This window comes from Thalassophryne amazonica, chromosome 10, assembly GCF_902500255.1.
Source record: "Thalassophryne amazonica chromosome 10, fThaAma1.1, whole genome shotgun sequence".
NCBI classification, from domain to species: Eukaryota; Metazoa; Chordata; class Actinopteri; order Batrachoidiformes; family Batrachoididae; genus Thalassophryne; species Thalassophryne amazonica.
The window spans coordinates 44,555,055-44,577,008 of NC_047112.1; the positions used below are offsets into that span (position 1 = coordinate 44,555,055).

Consider the following 21,954-nt stretch of genomic DNA (forward strand, 5'->3'; position numbering starts at 1 on the left):
TGAAGGTACGACTTAAAAAACACTGCAGGAGTTACAGCATCAATAACGGACAAGACACAAAATAAAAGCTACAAATCCTCATTTGTACTTGGGGTAACTTTACTCTTAAATTGGGGTTACTGTGTTTGATGGAGCATGCTGTTTGTTTTTGAAAACAGAATACAAGATTAGGACAGGAAGGGCCAGGTTTAAGGAAACAGGAAAACTGATGCAAGGAAATGAGCCACGTCACCGGCCAGCCCCCCAAACAGTCTGTACTAAAAGTAAAACTGACCCGACACAAGTATGGAGTTCTTACTCAAGTCCCCGATGAAAATTATACTCCTCACAGGTATGTGATCTTTATCCTATATGGCAGGACTGTGTTTCATGTATATTAAGGAGGCATGTTCCTATAGAAATTAAATGTGAGATGTGAGAATACTTTAAAATATAAAAAAATGTGATGATGTAAAAATGTGATATTTTGTTATTCTTCAAATGCAATATAAACTTTGTCCTATGTACCACCATGTGTCCTATGTACCGCCATGTGTCCTATGTACCGCCATGTGTCCTATGTACCGCCATGTGTCCTGAAATAGGCTGGAATATGGTTTTATACAAACACGCACACACACACACACACACATATATATATATATATATAGTATCACATCCCAGTCTAGAGGCATATGCATATCACAGACTAGTTACATTTATTAATATTCACGAGCAATGATTTATACATTCTGTGTCTCCTTCTTGTGTTTCCACAGCATGGCTCTCCAGCCTCATGGACCCATGCAGCTTCGCTGGCATTTGCAATTCTTGCCATCAATTCGCAACGTGCAAGTCCCTGAATGGATCAAACAAGGCCTGTTTCTGTAACCATGGATATACTGGAGACGGAACAACATTTTGCCATGGTGAATATAAAAAGCCGTAAAACATTGCTGAACACAGAGATGACACAATACAGTCTTGCTTATGGTTGCCATAGAAGCTTGCACTATTAGTGCAGCAGATAAGAGAATATTTACAGAAGAATCCTGCAAATGGTGATACTTGTAGAAGCACAAAATTTGGGACTAATACACCTTAGACATTACTCTTTTGAAAAAAAAAAAAGATTGGTCATTTGAATTTTCAGTAGGCAGCCAGGTAGGGGTCAACTGAAGAATTACACAGGGGTCAAAATTAATAGATGATCTAATCATATTGAAAACTACACCACATTATTTGTCTGATGACAAAGATTCCTAAAAGGTATAGCTTGGACTGTCTGTGACTGAATGTTACGGCGTTATGGTGTAAAAACAGCAAAAATGGTGACAAAGGTCAATTTCAGTTTGTACAGGGGTCAAAAGTGGTAAAAAAGTGATGCTAATTATTGGCTGAGTTAATAGGATTTTTAAAAGAAATAGTTTACACCATGGGTCATGCTTAGATATCATGCTACGGGTTAAGATATGTCACATGTCACAGAATCCAATGGACGTCAACCTTTACTTTGCAGACCAAACATTCATCACAGTCAATACTATTCCATTTATTAATCCTATTAGCTCAACCAATAATTTCCACCACATTTACCAAAATTGGAACAACTTTAACTTTCTACCCCTGTACAAATGAACCTTTGTCTCCATTTTTGCTGTTTTTACCCTATAACTCCATAACATTCAGTCACAGACAGTCCAAACTATACCTTTTTGGAATTTTTATGCTGAGACAAATAATGTGGTGTAGGGTTCAATATGACTGGAGCATCTTTTAATTTTTAGCCCTGTTTCTTCAATTGACCCCTACCTGGCTGTCTATTGAAAATTCAAATGGCCAATTAGTTTCAAAAGAGTAATGTCTAAGGAGTATTTGTCCTGAAATTGTTGCTTCTATCACCATCTGCAGGGTTGTATCAGTTATCTGCTGCACTATATATTTTAAGAAACCTTTAACAAAAATATACCACCACCATAAAATGTAGAGTTAACCTCGAACTGCTATGAGGATTACTCAAAACATTTTCCAGCAAAGTGTTTTTAAGCACTTTTATCAGGAACTAATGCAAGTACTATGATTATGGTCAAGATGACACAATCCCTTGAAGGGAATATTGACTTCACCTGATGCCTCAGTTGCCGTATATTACATAGTAGTTGGTAAGAGGTGTACTTGAGAGTAGTTGGTAATAGTGATAAAATCAGGACCACATACATAAATAATATTCAAGTTCACCTTGCAGTGCAGTCTGACCCAGAAGCACTGCATTATGTCAAAACATAATGTAGGAACATCATGACATTTTTACAGCCTCCCAGGGGTATCGAGCTCTGAAGAATGACATCATTTATACATGACAACACTCAACCTGGGTTTACCCTGTGCTTGCTTGCTTGCTTGCTTGCTTGCTTGCTTGCTATCTATCTATCTATCTATCTATCTATCTATCTATCTATCTATCTATCTATCTATCTATCTATCTATCTATCTATCTATCTATCTATCTATCTATCTATCTATCTATCTATCTATCTATCTATCTATCTATCTATCTATCTATCTATCTATCTATCTATCTATCTATCTATCTATCTATCTATCTATCTATCTATCCAGACAGAATGACAGACACACAGCATGTATATAGTATGCAAATATGAACTTTTTCGAGAGAGATCAAAATGTCTGAGAGGTTCTGACTGGCCGTCAATAGCATGTTTTTAATGAATACTTATTCAGGAAATTATTTTGAAACTAATTATTCAAAAATAACTGTTTTAAAAAAGCTGTTTGGGTGTAGAATAGAACAGGAATACATTATTGTCATTGTACAAAATGCAATCAGCCATCCATTTTTTTGTTTTTCTTCCTCTTTTGTCAAATCACAAAAACTCATAAAATATTGAGTCACACATTTTCTGAGCTAATTTGATTTCAGCGCAATGTTGTTCTTCTGTTATTGTTGGTTTCTTGTTCTAACCACGAGTCGATTCGCACATTTGAAGATGAGTTGTAACAGAGACTACTGCTGCGTGAAGATATAGCCCTCTCATACACTTATTACTACACACAGCTAAAGTGAAGAAATGTCCTTTTTTGTCAAGAACTGTCAAATAATGCCTTCGAAAGAAGAAAGGAACATAGTTAAATTTTATGTGTGGTGAAACTTTTTAAAATTTTTCTTATCTTGTTCCCTTTCGGCTTTTATGTGATCAAGCTCATTTATGATTGTTGCTATTTCAAAACATGCAGATCCTGTTTGTTGGAGATTTGCTTCTCAGAAAATTTGAAAGCTTTGTATCTTTTTGTATATACAAATTGTTGTCCTTGGTAACATTTATTAATTTAAATAATTAATTTTCTTGTGAACACTTGGCTTCAGAACTCAGCAAATGTCATTCACAGAGATTTATTGATTTGATGGGTCTCCCAGAAACTGCGCAACCTTTTTTTTTTTTTTCATTTCTGACCATCAATCTGCAAAATCACAGAAAAAGAACCCAAAATGCTAAATTATTGCAAAACAACCAAACAAAATAATACAAAAAAGCAAAGTTCAGTATAAGGGAGTTCCTAAATTTCAGTAAATTAAGTGGATCTGATACAAATTAATTCTATTTAATATTTAATATATTAATATATTTAATAGTTCACCCCTAAATGTTGTACACTAATTCTAGAGTAAATTAAGTATTTTATGTTGTTGTTGTGTGACTTACAACTGTACTGCTCTAAAAAAGTTACTGATTAAATTAATTTTTTTATTAGCACAATAGAAATTCATAACAAAATATTACAACTTACGAAAATAATATATATACATAAAACAATAAAAAAAAAGATACAATGGGCCTCATGTATCAACGTACGTACAGCGATATTTGAGTGTATATGGGGTGTACGCCAAAACGGCTGCGCTACTTGGCATTTGTTTACACACGAGAGAAAAGTGAGAAGATGTTCATGTCTGATTGAGAAAAGTGTATAAAGTGGTTTTACAGCTTTGAAACGTCTATAATAATTGTAAAAAATAATGCTGACTACGTCACGGTTTCGCGTATTACGGGCTATTTTTAGAACGTAACTCCCGCGATAAACGAGGGACCACTGTAACACTTTTTTGATTATACTACAAAACAACTGATACGACGGCCGCTTTTGACGCTCTATTGGCACGCGTCGTGATTGGTGGAGTTCTTTTTCTTTGCTGTCTTCCTGGCTTCCATGTCGTAAAATGAGGGTGTGTCTGAAGCGGAGTCTGAATATTTATGGGCGTGTTTATTATAATTACAATAGTTTTCACCCGCCGCATTTTTCAAGGTGTCGTCAGGCGTACGCTGGAAATGGGCAGGTGCACACTGCTTGATACATGTTAGGGCAACTTTGGTGTACTTAAAATTTACACCGTAAATTTACGCCACAAGTGCGCAACTTTGATACATGAGGCCCAATATGAGCATACTGTGCAAGGGAGTCGTAGAAGCCAAAGAGGCCTATCAAAGACCCACTCCCAAACAAAAAAATCACAGCAGTATACAACAGTATTATCTCATTCACAAAGTTTAAAACATTTGAATTAAATTAAACCAGGTAATATTAAGTTGTCATTATAAATACTCATGTAGGAGCTTTACTTTTAATCCACTTTTATATCAGTATAAAGTGATGGGTGAATTTACAAGATGTACCATATTATTCCATGATTTAACACCATGATATCTGATGTGACACTGATAACGAGTCATTCTATGCAACCATTATTGCAAATGTGAGGTCTGCCTTGTTGGATAATTATGAATTTGATGGTTATGCCAAAAATAATATTTGATAAAAGAAGGCCAATTAGTATCATAAAGAGCTCTGAAAACAAATGTACAGGTCAGGAAGATATTTATATAAGAGCTGCAATTTGAAAAACAAAGGTACACTTGGAGCACAAGGTTTCGAAAAAGTAGCTATTCTAACAATTTTTTTTCTGTAAAAGAAAATTTTGTTTATATAAGTTGCAAAGACACTTCCCCATACAATATTGCAGTAATTTAAGTAAGGATAAACTAAATTGTAATATAATGTTAAAAGACATTTCTAATGTATTAAATGTCTTATTTTGCTTATAATTCCTACTGACTTAGTTATTTTTTTACAAACATCAAATCAAATCAAATCAATTTTATTTATATAGCGCCAAATCACAACAAACAGTTGCCCCAAGGCACTTTATATTGTAAGGTAAAAGCCATACAATAATTACAGAAAAACCCCAACAGTCAAAACGACCCCCTATGAGCAAGCACTTGGCAACAGTGGGAAGGAAAACTCCCTTTTAACAGGAAGAAACCTCCAGCAGAACCAGGCTCAAGGAGGGGCAGTCTTCTGCTGGGACTGGTTCAGCTATGCTCTTTCCAACACAATTTGTCATCCATCCATGCACCCAAGAAACATGTAGAAGAAACCTCTGATATTTCTTTGTTGTCTATATAAATTTTAATTTGATCATGATTGTATTTTTTATTGCCAGCAAATTACATAAAATGAGACTTTTTTTTATATTTAACGATAATTTATTAACTTTGAACCACATTGGATAATTCAAGAGATCATTATTTAAACTTTTAAACAAACCATCTATATATTTACTGGAAATAAAAAGGTTAGTGTTATCAGCAAACAATAATGGGAATGCTGTAGTAGAAATGGATGCAAAATCATTGATATACAGTATATTATGAATAATAGCAGTCTCAAAATCGAACCTTGAGGAACTCCACACTCTATAGAATTAATTTCTGATTCCAAATTTAGAAAAACATACTGTTTTCTCTCTAATAAATAATTACTAAGCCATTTATGAACAGTTGCTTTAAATCCATATTTATAGAAAGCAAAATTTCATGATTTACTGTATCAAACGCTTTTGAATGGTCTAAAAACACACCAATTCCAAATTCATTGTTGTTTAAAGCTGAATGAATTCTATGCATCAGTTCAATCAGGGCCATATATATGCTGAATGATTTTTCCGAAATCCATATTGATAGCTGTATAAAATTGAATTCTTAAGCAAATGGTCATTTAATCTTTTATAAACAAGTTTCTCCAAGATCTTTGATAAGGAACAAATAGAAGGCACATTTAATGGGCCAAGTCTTCTCCACTACTAATTTGTACCATGGCTTTCTGTTAGTTTTGTGTTGACTTGATCACTTTGGGAGATAAATTGGAAGATATTCATTGAAACATGTATTTTTCTGTTGATACTGTATTTTTAAATTAAAGAAACCTAATCATGGTACCACAATGGGTTGTGGTAAAACAGAATATTGGCAGTTTTGCTTTCAGAATTTCAAGCAGGAAGGTTTATAATTTGTGAAGACCAGGTTTTGATGTTTGCAGCTCATTGGCCTGTGGTAGTGATATGGAAAAGCACCAGCTGACACTGACAGAGGCAATAAATTAACAAATAAATAAATTACAAGATTCAACCCTATGGTCAATAAAGTAGGCGGCCCTTAAAGGGTCATACTCAAATTTGACCTTGTCCTACATACACTCATTTGGGATGCTCCATTACAATTTGGTGATAATATGATTAACTTTATTCAAGTTATCATGGGAACAAAAGTAAACACTTTGCTCCATAAAGTGGGCGGCTCTTCGAGGATCTTGATGAAATTCAATCATGCTGAAATTTGAACTTGTGCAAAATACACTCTTTTGGTATGTTCTGTTAAAATTAAATGAAAATATGATGAATTTTATTTAAGTTATTATGGGAACAACAACATAAAAAGGGTGGTTCTTACAGCATCTTGATGAAATTCAATCATACTGAAATTTGAACTTGTCCAAAATACACTCTTTTGGTATGTTCTGTTAAAATTAAATGAAAATATGATGAATTTTATTCGTTATTATGGGAACAACAACATAAAATGGGTGGTTCTTACAGCATCTTGTGAAACTCAATCATGCTCAAATGTGATTTTTGTCCAAGATGCACTCATTTTAGATGCCCAATTCAAATATGGCAGAAATCTGATTTTTAAGAGAACATTCACATTGTTGAGGGTAAAAGAAAGTGGAAGTTGATGGACCAACGGGCTCACTAATGGTGCACATTTCTGTGTCATCCTTCTGGCCTTACAGGGATAAAAACAATAATAAAATCAGAGGGCTTGGGGATGAAATTCAGTTTGTACTAAAACCTCATGTTTTAAACATCGGCTTCATTTTTCATCAATTGCTAAACAAAAGCAAAGCAACATTAGGCCATCAAAGTGAATTTACGGATGTAGTATTTGGTGGAAGTGACACTTACTGAGCTATTTCCCTGAGAATTTAGTCACCTCCCTTTGGAAAGCAAAGGATTTCCCCTCCTGGACAACTTTTGTACACAAGGTACAGAGGAAAGGAAGGACACTACGTTCATCATAACGAGCCAAACTAAAATAACAGTGGAAAGTCGAAGCAGGTCAGTGTCAAAATATTGACAGAACACAGATGGAAGGTGTGTTTGACAATAAATCTGGAACAGCACTGTCTCTAACGAGGGAGTCGTGTCTTTGTCAACCTGAATGTCAAAATATTAAATGTTTTAAGTAACACGAAGTTCTCAAAAATCAAATACAGGCACCAGCAGACAAAACAAAACGAAAAAGGTTTAGATAAAACCACCACAAAGTGTAACCATCATTAAACCTTCTGGGCCCTATCTTGACAGTCTGCAGCTCACATTCTAAAACACACTGTGCAAGTGCATTTGGAGTGTTTACAGTTTTACTTTATTGTTAATACCGACAGTGAGGTGCAGAGTGTCAAACGGTTGTCTTTAGTCCGTTAATTTATTTATGGGTGTGAAGTAATCAGATTATCATTGGTCAATCACTTGATGATAGGCTCAGTAGGTGACAGAAGTGAGAGGTTTTCTGTGAGGAGATGGATTTGTGTATAAACCAACAGAGAGCACAGTGAATCATTTTTAGTAGCAGCGTGTACTACAGCTCACTGAGGTGACAGCAGTTAAGCGCATCATTCCTGCTACATCTCGTCCTCCTCCTTCATCTCTGCTCCCCCGAGCTGCGTATCCCACCAGGCGCATAACAGAACCACATTCAGACACCCGTGTCTTGAGAATCCCCTTCCACAAACCAGAGAAGGAAGACAAACAATGGATGACTATGGTACAAAAATGAGTTCTGTAAAGTTTTGCATTTTTCCATGAATTTTTGATTTAATTCCTTTTTAAATTTAATTTACAACTCTGTTCCATTTTAGCTTGATGAGTGCTAATGAGCACTAATCTACTCTAACCTGAGCACAAAAGCACATCCTTATGTACAAGCCTATATCCATTACACTTTATCCATTACACATGAAGCACATACTTGCAAATAGATCTTTGTCAGTATGTCAGTTTTCGTACAATTTGGTTCCATTTACCGACTTTGTATCATGACCGCCTTATTACAAAAAGGTAGTAGTCAAAGTAGTAGCCAAACATATGGAACAAGGAAGCTAAATCCTGTATGGCATAAGCCGATTGTTAGTAGCCATAGAAGTGATGTTAGTTGAAGAATTGGTTCCTGTCATGATTTTTCCACTGAGCCTGCGACAGACTGGCGTCCTGTCCAAGGTGTATCCTGTCTCATGCCCTATGACTGCTGGGATAGGCTCCAGACCCCCCACCCAAATAGACCTTAATTGCAGTAAGTGGGTATAGAAAATGGATGGATGGATGGATGGATGATTTTTCATTAGGTTCCGGAATGCAGATGTAACTACTTTTTCACTTGTCTAATTTTAAGTAAAAATAGCAAATGACAAGGATCTATAGAGGCATCATACAAGACAAATAGTGAATGTTTTCGTGCAATGGAAAACATTTGTTGAACATTTGATGGAATGTTCCATTCAGTGCAAGCCGCATAAGTTTTCCTCTACTGCAAACATTCATTAACAGGAAAACAAAGAAAATCAAAAACAGGCAGCACACAGGAAGGCGTGAATGCTTTTATTTAAATCTGTTAAGAGTTTGATACACTGTAACAACAAGACCAGGATGAGACCACAGCTGTGTTTCATCATGTTCCAGCTATCAGACGACTGAGGCTCAAATTTCAGTCTTATATAATAATTGTAGACACTGTAAGGTAAACTAAAGTCACAAGATAAGTATGGTATTTGGACACATTCTCATCATGTGCAACCAATGTACAAATCTAAATCATGTAAATGGATTAACAGCATGTTTTGTGGTTCAGTTTCTCAGGCTCAAACAAGTTCAGCTTGTTTCATGTTGTCTGTTGATAGACAGTTTGGGAATGTTTTAAAGGAAGTAGAATATGATGTAACAGATTGAGGAAAAGTGATATTGATTCTTGAATAGTTTATCATCATACTTCCTGACATGATAGGACTACTGATTGTGAATATTAAATTTCTGCTTGCCCTGGTTGCCTAAGGAAAGCTTAATTTGTATATTATTTGAAATAAAATACAAAAATCTAATGTAATCTAAGAAATCTAATAACATTACTCAGTCACCAAATTGTCATAAAGTGTAAAAAGGTGTTTTATTATCATGAATTATTTAGATTTTTGTAAGAGGTAAAAAAAAAAAAAAAATGTGTTAGAACAGAGGTGCAACCTTGGCACACATTTCGAGGAGGAGCAGAGGTACATTATTCACACATTAACTCAGAGAGTATAAGACAGATTGTGGTCTGCAATGATATGGTTCTTGAAACATGCGAGATGTAAATACATTTTTATGCTGATCCAGATGCAAAATAAACGTTTCTTTTGTCTTCAACAGATTGAGGAAGGTTTTCATTTTACCAGCATTTCCTGAGTATGAGCACCTGTTAAAGTGCCCCTTCAAGAGGAAAAATCCATATATAACTCGTACATTTTGCCTGCATTATCTCCTCTTTCATTTGAGATTTTTGTGCATTTTTGTTGTGTACTTTTCATTATTGCCAATTGTTTTTTTTATTATTAGAGTTTATTTTTAGTGCTTTGATTCATGGGAAATTCTGCATAAATAGTTATTATAATTATTATGTGTGATTTTTCGGTATACAAGTCACACTGTAGTATAATTCGCAGGACCTCCCAAACTTTTAAAAACCAGCATAACTTATACTCTGGAAAATACGGTATATCTTTTACAGAAAATGCTGTGGACTTATCTGAACTTACACCTTGACTGAAAACTTTTAAACTAAATTTTCCACTCCAGCAAATATTGCAAATATTCAAGTTTATTAAACCGTACAGGGCCTCTATACCTGGTGTAAAGGAGTGCACAGCTGAATTGTGTTCATTTTTGCACCCATGTCGCTGTTTGTCAAAAAATGTGGTATGGTCTGACATTGTATTGTTGCGCTATTGTCCGCTACCAGAACATGTTTGCACCTCGTCAGCAACCAATATTTCTTGTATTGAAGAAGAATGTTGGTGATCTAATATTTCCAATGACAGAAAATTTAGTATTGTTTAATTTGTATGTTAGCACCGTTAGCACAAATTAGCAGGTATTGATAACTTGATAATCAGTAACTTAGCTCCACTGTTTCACAGTTACTAGGGCAATATTCCAGTTATAGTTTTTAATAACCACACCCAATCCACCTGTAATGAAAGTCAAAGCCAAGTAAGCAACAATGTGCATGAATCAAACACCCAAACAAGATTGAGCCTATTAGCATTAGCTTCTTTGGTAACTATGAAATGGAGGTGTGTTTGAGCTTCATTCATCAATTATAGGTGATGACAGTCTTGCCCATGCTTAACCTCTTTACCCATTTATGTGTTGGATGGGAGTTAGGTGGAGTCAAGTACAGCCAAGATGGCATCATCTGGAGCATTTGAGCTTCAAACCCACACTTCTAGAACCCTGGAGGGTCTGTCCATGATATACACAGTCTGTTATAAAGAATCATGCATGTTTGGAATTTAAATGTCTGAACATATTTAATTTTGTGTTGGGTCTTGATCCTTTTGGAAAGACTGAGGTGGCTATACATAACTGAACAGTTCAAAGGTCACAAGGTTAATCCGGCAGAGGTATACAGTCTACTACACGTCAATCTTTACTGAGTTTGTTTTACTTTTCCTGACAATGTTTACATTCTACTCCTTCATACTGTAGACGACAACGAGTGCCGGAATGTGACGAATATCTGCGGGGACAAGGGGAACTGCACCAACACCGAGGGCAGCTACTACTGCACATGTGTACATGGATACAATTCGACAGGACAGGAACAGTTTCGACCTAATGATGGCACTGAATGCATCGGTAATGTCTGAATGTCAGCGTCTTTGTTCACACAGTATTATGAAGGGGCTAGATTTTGTTTTGACAGGGAGCATGCATGTTTATATGTAACATTACTGATTGCATGTCACATGCAGACTGTTCTGTGTGTGAGAAAGCAGTTATTGCACAGCTGCGAGTGTCAACTCTTTTCTTTTTCATTGCACCGAAGACGACAAACATATTAGAGGTGGCTTCTTTTCCCCTTTGACTTTCAACTCCCCCGCTGTGAGAAACCATTTTTTGCTCAATACATTTGTCCTGTGTTATGCGAAGAAACGTTCCTGCACGTTCATCGTCTTACACAGGAGACGTCTCGACAACTTGTATGGGGGACTTATGTAGCAACACTGAACAAAAACTGAAATTCAACAAGAATTGTGTTTTTCCTAACAGCTATACAGTCGATTGACAAATGGGATTCTCTGTACGAACACAGATACTTAAAAAAAATACTTAGTCACATAGACTTCAGTATCGAGTGATGAAAATAATAATGTTGCCTTCTTTATTTTCATGATATTTCCAATTGTTTTCATTTTGTCATGTGTGAATTTTAATTATGAAATTTAGCAGGGCTCTTTGAGGAAAAAAGGGCTCATAAAATTGATTGGCTCCACCCCTTTTAGCAGATTTGCAACAAAATTTGATGACATAAAAAACATGTTTAAAAATAGCTTTGGCAGACATGACACCACTTTTTCATGTCGGATGTGATAGTGATACAGAAACATTTAAAATCTGTAGATCTGATACCATTTTCCCAAACTTAAAACAACTAATCTGTTAATAAATACATCTATCCGGATGTACTTGTCTAACCTAGCTGTCTAATGAATATCAATGCAGACTGTCCAACAAATATTTTACTCCACTAAAGGAAGACATATATTGTACACAACGTGCCTCATATGTACAATAGAAGACTCGGATTGGAATTTTTTAACTCCACAGTCTAATTTCATCCAGTTTTGGTCCATATCGGATTGATACCAAGCTGGATTATTGGATCGGCACACTCCTAAAAATTAATTTAAATTCCTTTTAAGCATTTTGCTAGTTTTTTTTTCACATTGTTCAACTTGTTTTACAAGTATATATGTAGTGTTCACATTTCTTATATATTGTTTTCCCACTTTTCAGAATATGTCTTTGTACTTGTGACTGTGAAACAAATTATCATTTAAAATTTTCATTTTCATTTTTTCTGGCAACAACCGTAAAATCTGATGGTCTTTTTTTCAAAACTTTTGCAAATGTTTCATATTGTTTTAAAATAATTGTTTTAAATGTCTGTTTTTGTCTGTTATAGAGACTATGAAGTCTTTGAGATCTCGTAGCCCATCGGGCCGGTGCTCATGCCCAGTTTCTCTAACCTGGATAGCATGTTAGTCCGTAACAGCCAAGGCCAGTATAGACTTACAGCTGGATGAACTGGGACAATGGAGACAAAGTATTGTTTCTCAAGATGACATACCACTCTGGTATTTTGGTTGGCAGTTCAACACTGGTGTCACCAAACCACCTGTTCTGCACACAATTGTTTTTTTTTTTTTGTTTTTTTTTGGACTAAATCAACCATTTTCAACAGTCTTTACAGAATTATGTGCTTTAGCACAACATCCTCCTTCCTTTTGCAGTGTTTTCATATAAAATGTAAACAATTTTGTCCTACCTCTGTGAAATTATATTATCCCACATACTGGTGCATATTTTTGACAAATTTAAGGAAACTTTGTTAACTTGCTCCAGCTTGCAATTTAAAAAAATAAATTTCAAACATTTTCTGGATCTCTTGAGTGCTTCCAAATATTGATTTCTTTTCAGGTCATAATCAGATTTCTTAGCAAGTTGGATCAAAATTGATTGAATGTATTTTCTTTAAAGGACACTACCTTAAATTCATCATGTTTAAACAGCCCCCCCCCCCCCCCCCCCAAAAAAAAAAATCTCTGTGTCTTTTTCTTTAACGGGACCTGATGTCTTCATTTGCATCTTTCAGATATTGACGAATGCAAGACGGGACAGATCTGTGGCCCAAACACACGCTGTCATAACACGAACGGCTCGTTCTATTGCACCTGTCAGCGTGATTACATCCCGACTTCAGGCCCTCCACACTTTCATCCAGACAGTGGTGTAAGATGTGAAGGTCGGTAACACAGAATGAGGATTGTGCACAAACTCTCTTATGCAATGCATTAGGAAAATGGTGCCACCCCTAATGTTACTGATGTTTCAGGAAATGTTAATATTTTTAAAAAAGAAGCTCAGTGTGGTGTTATGTGCTAAGTAGTTCTCATTAAATTAAGATGCCTGTACCATCACTGATCCAGGAGAAATGATGCCAAATTATTCAGTAATCAAAAAGATAATTTTTGATCATTATTATCTTCCAGAGCACCCCAGAAAATACTGCCACGACAACATTGGGTGCATCACACAGACTGTCAACAAAACACTTGAATATGTAAGTGTCTCTCCTAATGATTTCACCTGAATGTGGTTAAAAAATAGATATGGTGACACTGCCCTCTGTTGGGGGGTGATAAAGAAAACATGGACGTGAAGCAGGCTGGAAAATGTTCCACAGTTAAGAGGACACACACAATGTTTGGCTGAAACCAAGTTTAAACAAGAATTTCGCCATGTGGAAATGGTGTAGTAATGGTGAACTTTAGGGCAATGTGAAATTGTATTACAAAATTCTTCCAGGCATGCATATGGAAAATATAGTGTAATATTTATAATTACGAATAAGAAATATATATAAATGTTTAAAAGCCCGAAAACTGTTTTTACCTCTTTTGGAGGAGGTGCAAGTCTTAATTATGGGACCAGAACCCCCAGTTCCCCCTGTAATTCAAACTATGAGTAATTCAAACATATGTTGTAATCACCAGGATCTATTTCCCTCCTCTTTCTGGTTCAATAAGAATCAAGAAAAATAGGAGATCTTCCCTTTTAGCACTACTGTTGGTGCAATCAGCAATGCAACTGCTTTTGGGCACAATTATATGGTGTGTCACTTTAAAATCAGAGGTATAATTTAACTGATTATTATTATTATTATTATTATTATTATTATTATTATTAAATGTCAATTAATATAAATGTCAAATATGAATGTAAATGGTAATACAATTAGTAAAAAAAAACTTTGAATCAACATGAACAATAAACATTTATATATAATGCATATTTTCACATTTACATTTAACAGAAAGATTTAAATTTGAGATTTTTTTTATTATTTAGCACAGTATTTTAAGAAATTTGTGCTCAATAATAATCATTTAAAAATACATATTTGATTTTACAAGCACACCCTATACAACTAAACTACAAAGTATCACAAACCAGTCTTTGGAGACTTAGTACTGTTTTACCCTTTGCACTGGTTGCTATGGTGCACAATACATTGGGCTTTCACAACATCACAAGAAAACTCTTTTTTTATTGCACCCAACTGCAGCCGTCTGATCTCAGTCTGTGAATTTGTTGCTTTGCATGTTGAGTTTCAGTCAAAAACTGTGTGCTGCCTTGTATCATTGAACACAGGAGAGAAAGCAGCTCGTACGACTTCAGCGTGAGCTACAAGCTAGTTGAGGGAGCACGCTTCTTAAAAGCAGCAGCAATATGATGATTTGGTCAATTCACAGTCTGGATCAAACAAAGGGAAAATATAGTGCTGCTGCTGTTTCTTTTATCTACAGACATTTTATGGAATATGAGATTACTGAAGGCATGTGAAATTATTGATTACTCTCACTGTGTCAAATAACTGAATATATTGTTTCCCTTTGAAGATGAACAACCTCACAGAGCCCCAGAGTCGACTGAGGGAGATTGCCAAACAGACGTCTGGTGAGCTCACCTCAGTGGAAGTGATCGCATATGTCGAGGCCTTGTGTCAGTCTGCATCAATGCTGGCAGCCAAAGAACAGGATTACGCGGTCAAACCATCCCTCATCAACGCAACTCTCTCAGTAAACTTCAAGCTTTCCTCTTTCTTATTCAAAATGTAGATTCTGTCATCCTGCTTTGAACTATTTTACAAAGACAGTGTCTTACTGACAGGCCAGTTCTGTTCTTTTGTGCACATAGCTCAAGAAACTTTTTCCAAAACCTATAATAGTAATTAAATTAGCACTCTGCGGCACAACAGGGATTTTAATCAAATTAACCCAGACCCATATTCCAGTTTTTCAACCTCAAAAACGTGTGTGATGTCTACATTATTTCCAATAAAACTGATGAAAGTAAAGGAAAAATACCCTCATTCAAAATGTATCCAAAAGTCAAAATGAAATTTTCTCGGTATGTACACAGCTGTCCCAGTAAATTTAATTCACATCTGTTACTGAATTTTTGTTTTATTCTGATGATACATTGCCTGTATCATCAACGCCTGCGACAACGCCAATGGGCTTCAGGATTGATTTATTTAGTTATTTTATCATCACTATGAAAGAATCTAGTTTCTTTTCAGCTTCTAATTTAACACAGAAAACATTTAATTTATTTATGCATTATTTTAATATAAAGGTTGTGTACGTTTGTATGGAGAGTATACACACACACACACACACGTAAAACATATGTGTATATGTCATAAGTATGTGAATGCTTGTGTGTAATGCTGAAATATTTTGTTTTCAACAGAAACTCGTAACAGCAGTAAATAATTTGGTGGAATGGGATGAACATGTGGCTTGGCGCAGACTAAAAGAAGAACGTCGGGAACATACTATCACCAAACTGCTACATGCAGTTGAAGAAAGCGCTCTGACGTTAGCCGGCAGCTACAGAACTCCAGCTGAGCTTGAAATCAAAGCCACACAAATGGGTGAGATATTAAAAATTTGGCTGCAATTTATTCTTCTGTGTGTGCAGATTGCACATTGTGAATATTTGTCACTTCTCATTCTTTGATATCCATGTTTCATATCCCCCAACCACAGAATTGAAACTAATCACTTTTGAAGTCCGTAACACAAAAGCCAAGCTGTCTGCTTCAATGGGAGGAGATCATATAAATTTAACCCCAAAACTGAGCACAGAAGAGGGCAGAAATGGTGAGAATGTGCTGTTTAATTTAAGACCAAATGAATACACTGTTTCAAAGTGCTTGGGTGTGCTGCGGTGTTCTTTTTATTATAGGCAGTATACTATACATGTAGTAGGTCACACAAATTACTTGTGTATGTTTTTATTTCAAAATCGAATACTATAAGTTGTTATTTATTGTCGAGGCCTTGGGGGATGTCTATAAACCTTCCCTTCCAATAAAAAGTGGTAACATGTCCAAAACTATGGTTGTTACGGCATCAACACAGAATACACAACTTTATTTGGGCATCTGTCAGCAGAAATATATCTATGCATAAACTCATGTTTATTTTTAATTCAACGTGATATAAAGTGAAGAGGATGATGAAATGACGTTCCAGTCATTGTGGTCAAAATGCGAATGAAGTACTGCACAGATATTTTCTTTATGAGGTCACTGCTGACTTGGTTTAACTTCGTTAAGAAAAAGTTTGATTCCCAATAAGCTTGACTTTTAAACTTTTCCTGTCCACCAGGCAGCGCGTCGGCGGTGTTTGTGCGATATGACAGTGTTGGTGACATCCTAAAGCCGAGGAGCAACCCAGGTGTCAGCGACAACTCGCAGTATGCGGGAACAGGGGAAATCAGTGTCAACTCCCAAGTCATCGCCGCAGCCATCAAACCCGCTGACGTTTTCCAGCTTGACCATGTCACCTTCACACTCAAGCACAATGAGGTAAAGAGCGTTGAGGCTGGCTGGTTTACTGTTTCGCTCCTGCACTCTTAAGGTATACCGTCTGAATGTATGCTGCATCACTGTCAGTGTTTATGTGCAACAAGTGGTGGCAGATCTGTTTTATTCTGCCTCAGTCTTGGTGTAGACTTGATGCTGTTATATGCTCAATAACTAGAAATAATTGCATTGTGACAATGCAATTATTGTTATGCCTGTGCCTATTCTGCTTATACATCTGGAGTTCAGCCGGAAAGGACATCAAGTGCTAAACCAACATGTAGATCCTTGATGGATCTGCTGTGCCATAAAAATAACGTGAGGAGCTGAAAGAAAGACAGACTTGCATTTTATACTGAAGGGTTACTGATCTTATATATTACATGTTAATGAAGACAATAATTGTTTCACATTTGTAAGATCATTTAGTGGCCATATTTGATTTAGAAAAAGTTGAATCAAGACATCTAATAAATTATTGCAATTAATTTAAATACACTGGTCAACAATTAACACATAATACAGTAATAATAACAATAATAATAATAATAATAATAATAATAATAATAATAATAATAATAATAATAATAATAATAATGAACACAAACTGTTCTTGTATTAACCATTTCTGTGAAACATAGGAAACATTCTGCCCTACATGTCTAAAAATGTTAATTTATACGATAAAATGTTATTTATACTCGTAAAAACTGCTGTTTTGTTTTTTGGCTGTTGTAGGTAATTGTATTCTTGCAGTGTAACTGTGTGTTCTAGAAAATGTTCAAAAACACAGAAACCGGCACTGAAACTGTGCAAACTTGCACATTTTATTTGCTGTTCACTGTACGTTTAAAGTTATAGGTGTGGACTCTTTCATTTTATTTAGTTTTTACCATGTACATTAGACCTGTTCAAAATGTCAAATGTTTCAAAATCTTTTGGGCCACATGTTGTTGTTGTTCCACGAATAAAATAAAAGATCTGTGCTAAATTTTATTGTAATCGGACGTTGTTAGGGGTCCCCCACAAAGCAACAAGCAATGTTGTAATCCAGTAATTCCTGTCATGTTCTCCTCTGGGTGACCAATCAATCACCACTTTTTGCAATTAGAAGCATATCACCTGTACCTGTAAAAGAAAAATAATGGTATCAGAGTCTTCTCCCATTAGGGTGATGTTGCCTTGCCAGCAGAGGGAGAGGAAAATGTCACTCTGGGGGACCTCTAAATCTTATCAGACTGAGTTCAAATTTGGTCTGCACCTATAAAACCCCAAGTGGAACAAAAACAACATGTGGCCCGAAGTCTGTCCCAACTTTTATTTTTTCACTACATAACATGAACGGCCATAATGTACATCATTAAAAGGGTTTTCTTCTTCATCACTATAATTTTGTTCCTTTGTATAAAAATAAAGGATTCACATTCTTCTATCACTAATGTGATCAAAATTTACCTTTTCTGGAAACAATAGAATTTTGATCCATAACACTGAAAATACAGCAACAACATGCCATGATTGATATGTAAATTCAGTTAATTCAGTTATTGGGTGTTAAATGGCATTGCTATGTCAAATATGCTACTGTTAGAAAGAAATTCTGATTGAAAGTACCAAAAAAATGACAAAAACATAAATATCACAATTGTCTCCAAAGATCATGTTGGTAACAACTCAAAATTTGGACAAATATTATATAAAGATTTTGCTAATTATGAGCTGGACAGATAAGACAAAACTCAAACAGTTCTGGTGTGTCATTTGTCAGTAATAATGTTTGTTACAATTACAACATTTTACAAAGTTTTTGTTGTAGATTTATTAGATATGGAATTTCTAGTTTTCAGTCGGGAATCCAGAGTTCCCAGTTTTCACCAAATGCAGCATGAAATTTGAATTTTGTTTGTGCATTTTCTCCTTCCTGTCACCTGCAAAATGTCACGGAGCAAAGTTACTGGTTTTGCTGTGGAATTTCCCCCTAAATACAAACTTTTCCAGCAATAAAATTAGCTGTAATGTTGTGATTTGCCACAGAAATACAGGTACTTTCTAATAACTACCAAAAGAAAAAAAAACAAAAATAAAAATCTACATCTACATGTCATCATTGTTCCCATTTATCTCTAAAGCCCATCGATCCTAAAAGTGACGTGAGTAAATGTGCCTTCTGGGAGTACGAGACATCAAGCCTGCAGGGCCGCTGGGCTACTCATGGATGTAAGACCGTCCATGTTGACAACAACGCAACCACCTGCTCCTGCAGCCACCTTACACACTTTGCTGTCCTGATGTCTTCTGGACGAACTAATGTGAGTGATGATACAACTAGCCATACCACAGTATGACGGAAGAAGTTTTTCTTTTCCTTTCTTTTCTTTTTCTTTTTCTCCAAGGGATTTTTTAATATTTCACTAAATCACTGATGCTGACCAAATATTTATCTTCTCAGAAGATAAATATTGAATGAGTGAAATCTGTGAATATATATATTTTTTAAATAAAAAAATTATTTAAAAATAAAAAAAAGTTTAAATGAATTTGATTTGGTTTTCTTTACATTTAATTTATTTCAGCATAATACTTAAAATTTTTAAAATTGCTGTTTCAAATGTATTTTGGCTGTAATCATGCCAAATGACAGGCCGACGTCTGAGACACATATTGTGTAATGCCGTCATGCATATATTTTGTCATGTGATTCCAAGCAGACACCCCCCCCCCCCCCCACCCCCTAAAAAAACAAAAAAACATTTGAACTTGAGCAAGCAGTGAAACTGTGAATGAAACACCTCCCTTTTCATTTGCTTTTCAGCTGGTGGGCCATAATACTGTCCTGACACGGATCACCCAGCTGGGAATGATAATCTCCCTCATCTGTTTATCCATGTGCATCTTCACCTTCTGGTTCTTCAGTGAGATCCAGAGCACCAGGACAACCATCCACAAGAACCTCTGCTGTAGCCTCTTCATGGCCGAGTTCATCTTCCTGGTTGGGATCAACATGAACAGCCATAAGGTGAGTTCTGTAAACAGTATAACAGAGTGAGGCTACAAACGAAGCCAGTCCTCGGGAGTAGCCAAGAAGATGGGCTGTAGAGAGCCCCTGAATATGACATAACTTAAATAAAATAAATAATAAAATAACATCTAAGTTGGACTGTAGGAGTACTTTTGAAGATAATCCATTGGTCTTCCTATGTATTACTCAGATGTGGCTTATTTGTATCACCTTTTTTAAGTTCATCGTCAATATTTCAAAGTCTATTACTCCCATCATGTAGTTTAGTCAACACCTTCTGAGGTCTGTCCCGAGGCACAAAGCACGACACTAAAACTAGCTACAGAAATAAAACTTGAGTTTAAAGTGGATATGACACCTAAAAAATTAGGTAAAACTGAATTTCAAAAATATACATACAGTGTAGTAAGCTGAAAGTGGTTTTAATCATTATCACTGAGAAATAAAGTTTGTACAGCTTCTCAAAAGTGTGTTTCTTGGAAAGCGCGCTGGCAGCGTTCCATCAGCGGTCACGTGATGCCGTGACGTCACAGCGTGTAGAGTTCCGTCTTTGTCTGTTAGATTGACAACAGGAACAAATAGACCTCAGCATGGACAGTGACGAGACTGAGAACTTTTCTGACTCCTTTTCAAGTGTGGATTGTTTCTGTGAGGAAATCGAGACTGACTCGGATCCTGAGGATGTTGCAGCAGTGATTAGACCCTACAGATTCGAGCCGTATCTTTCGGACGAACATTCAAACCAGGAGCATTCTGGCAGTGAAAATAATGTCGACGGTGCTTATGGCGGAGCCGAAACAGTGGCAAGAGACGTGCCAGTTCTGATGGATTTTGAAAGGCTGCAGAATACGGAATGGTAAGGGAGGCTTTGATTTTTGTTGCTGCTGTTTATAAAACTCTAATTATAGCATTTTTAATTCTAGCATCTGTTTATTGCGTTTGTTATTTTTCTGGAGCCGCAATAGTGTAGCTACTACTTGCGGACCACCGTCATTACCTTCGGGTTTTTGCCGTTTTCGAGTGCCTGGCATTGCATTCATCCGTGTTTAGTTACATTATTTTCACGAAAGAACAGGAAATAAACGGTGAAAGTTTCGAAAAAGATCACCGAAAACAACAGTGAACATGGCGCCACCGTGTTTACTATGTATTGCACTGATATTTTTACAAGTTCCTTGACCATTTCAAGATTACTGTGAACATATTATTTGGGGTTGACACTTTAGGTGTTCCTGTGAGCGGTGAGAACATGGAGACGGTAGAGGAAAATGACTGCTGTCGGGAGCAAATGCGGGTGTGCGAGCGGCAGCCCGACATTTCGTGCATCACACAACACTGCAGCTTTTGATCAATCTGCCTGGACTTGAAAAGGCTCAAACCTTTCGCCCTTGTGTTTGTGCAATATGCTGTGACACACTGGTAAGGCATATCGACAAACAAGTCCCTGAGAGCTGTGTTTAATCAAAGTTTCTGCCGCTAAAAAAAGTGTAAACAAAGGCCAACAGGCGCGCAAGCTGATGTGGTCTACACGTAGTGACGTATTTCAGATTTGGTGCTTAGCAGAAAGCTGGTCACGGGGCGTGCACATTTTTCAGTGGCGGGACATTCAAATGTTGTATATAACAAGAGAACCACGTCCATTTTCCCAAAATGCTTAGGTTGAATGAATTATATAACCTTTGTTACATGTAATAAGACTATGTTGTCTTTAACTGTCATACCCACTTTAAATATTGGTTTTTGCTTTGTAATAGCCATTGTATAATAAATATCTTGGTGACCACCAAACCTTACCTTTTGACATGAAATACACTAAAAAACAAGCTCATTTCAAGCTACATGCATATC

General features: G+C 36.1%; 1 protein-coding gene across 1 annotated transcript in view; it reads left to right on the forward strand.

Moving 5' to 3' along the window:
- The first annotated feature begins 212 nt into the window (after positions 1–212).
- The window catches only part of adgrl4 (adhesion G protein-coupled receptor L4), a 31,857-nt gene continuing 10,115 nt past the window's right edge, over positions 213–21,954 (forward strand). The window contains exons 1-11 of the mRNA XM_034179942.1: positions 213–331; positions 759–908; positions 11,135–11,284; positions 13,305–13,454; positions 13,702–13,772; positions 15,112–15,291; positions 15,968–16,151; positions 16,267–16,380; positions 16,891–17,090; positions 19,217–19,396; positions 19,900–20,103. Coding sequence (XP_034035833.1) covers positions 286–331; positions 759–908; positions 11,135–11,284; positions 13,305–13,454; positions 13,702–13,772; positions 15,112–15,291; positions 15,968–16,151; positions 16,267–16,380; positions 16,891–17,090; positions 19,217–19,396; positions 19,900–20,103 — 1,629 coding nt within the window. The 5' untranslated portion in view covers positions 213–285. The remainder of the gene's footprint in view (positions 332–758; positions 909–11,134; positions 11,285–13,304; positions 13,455–13,701; positions 13,773–15,111; positions 15,292–15,967; positions 16,152–16,266; positions 16,381–16,890; positions 17,091–19,216; positions 19,397–19,899; positions 20,104–21,954) is intronic.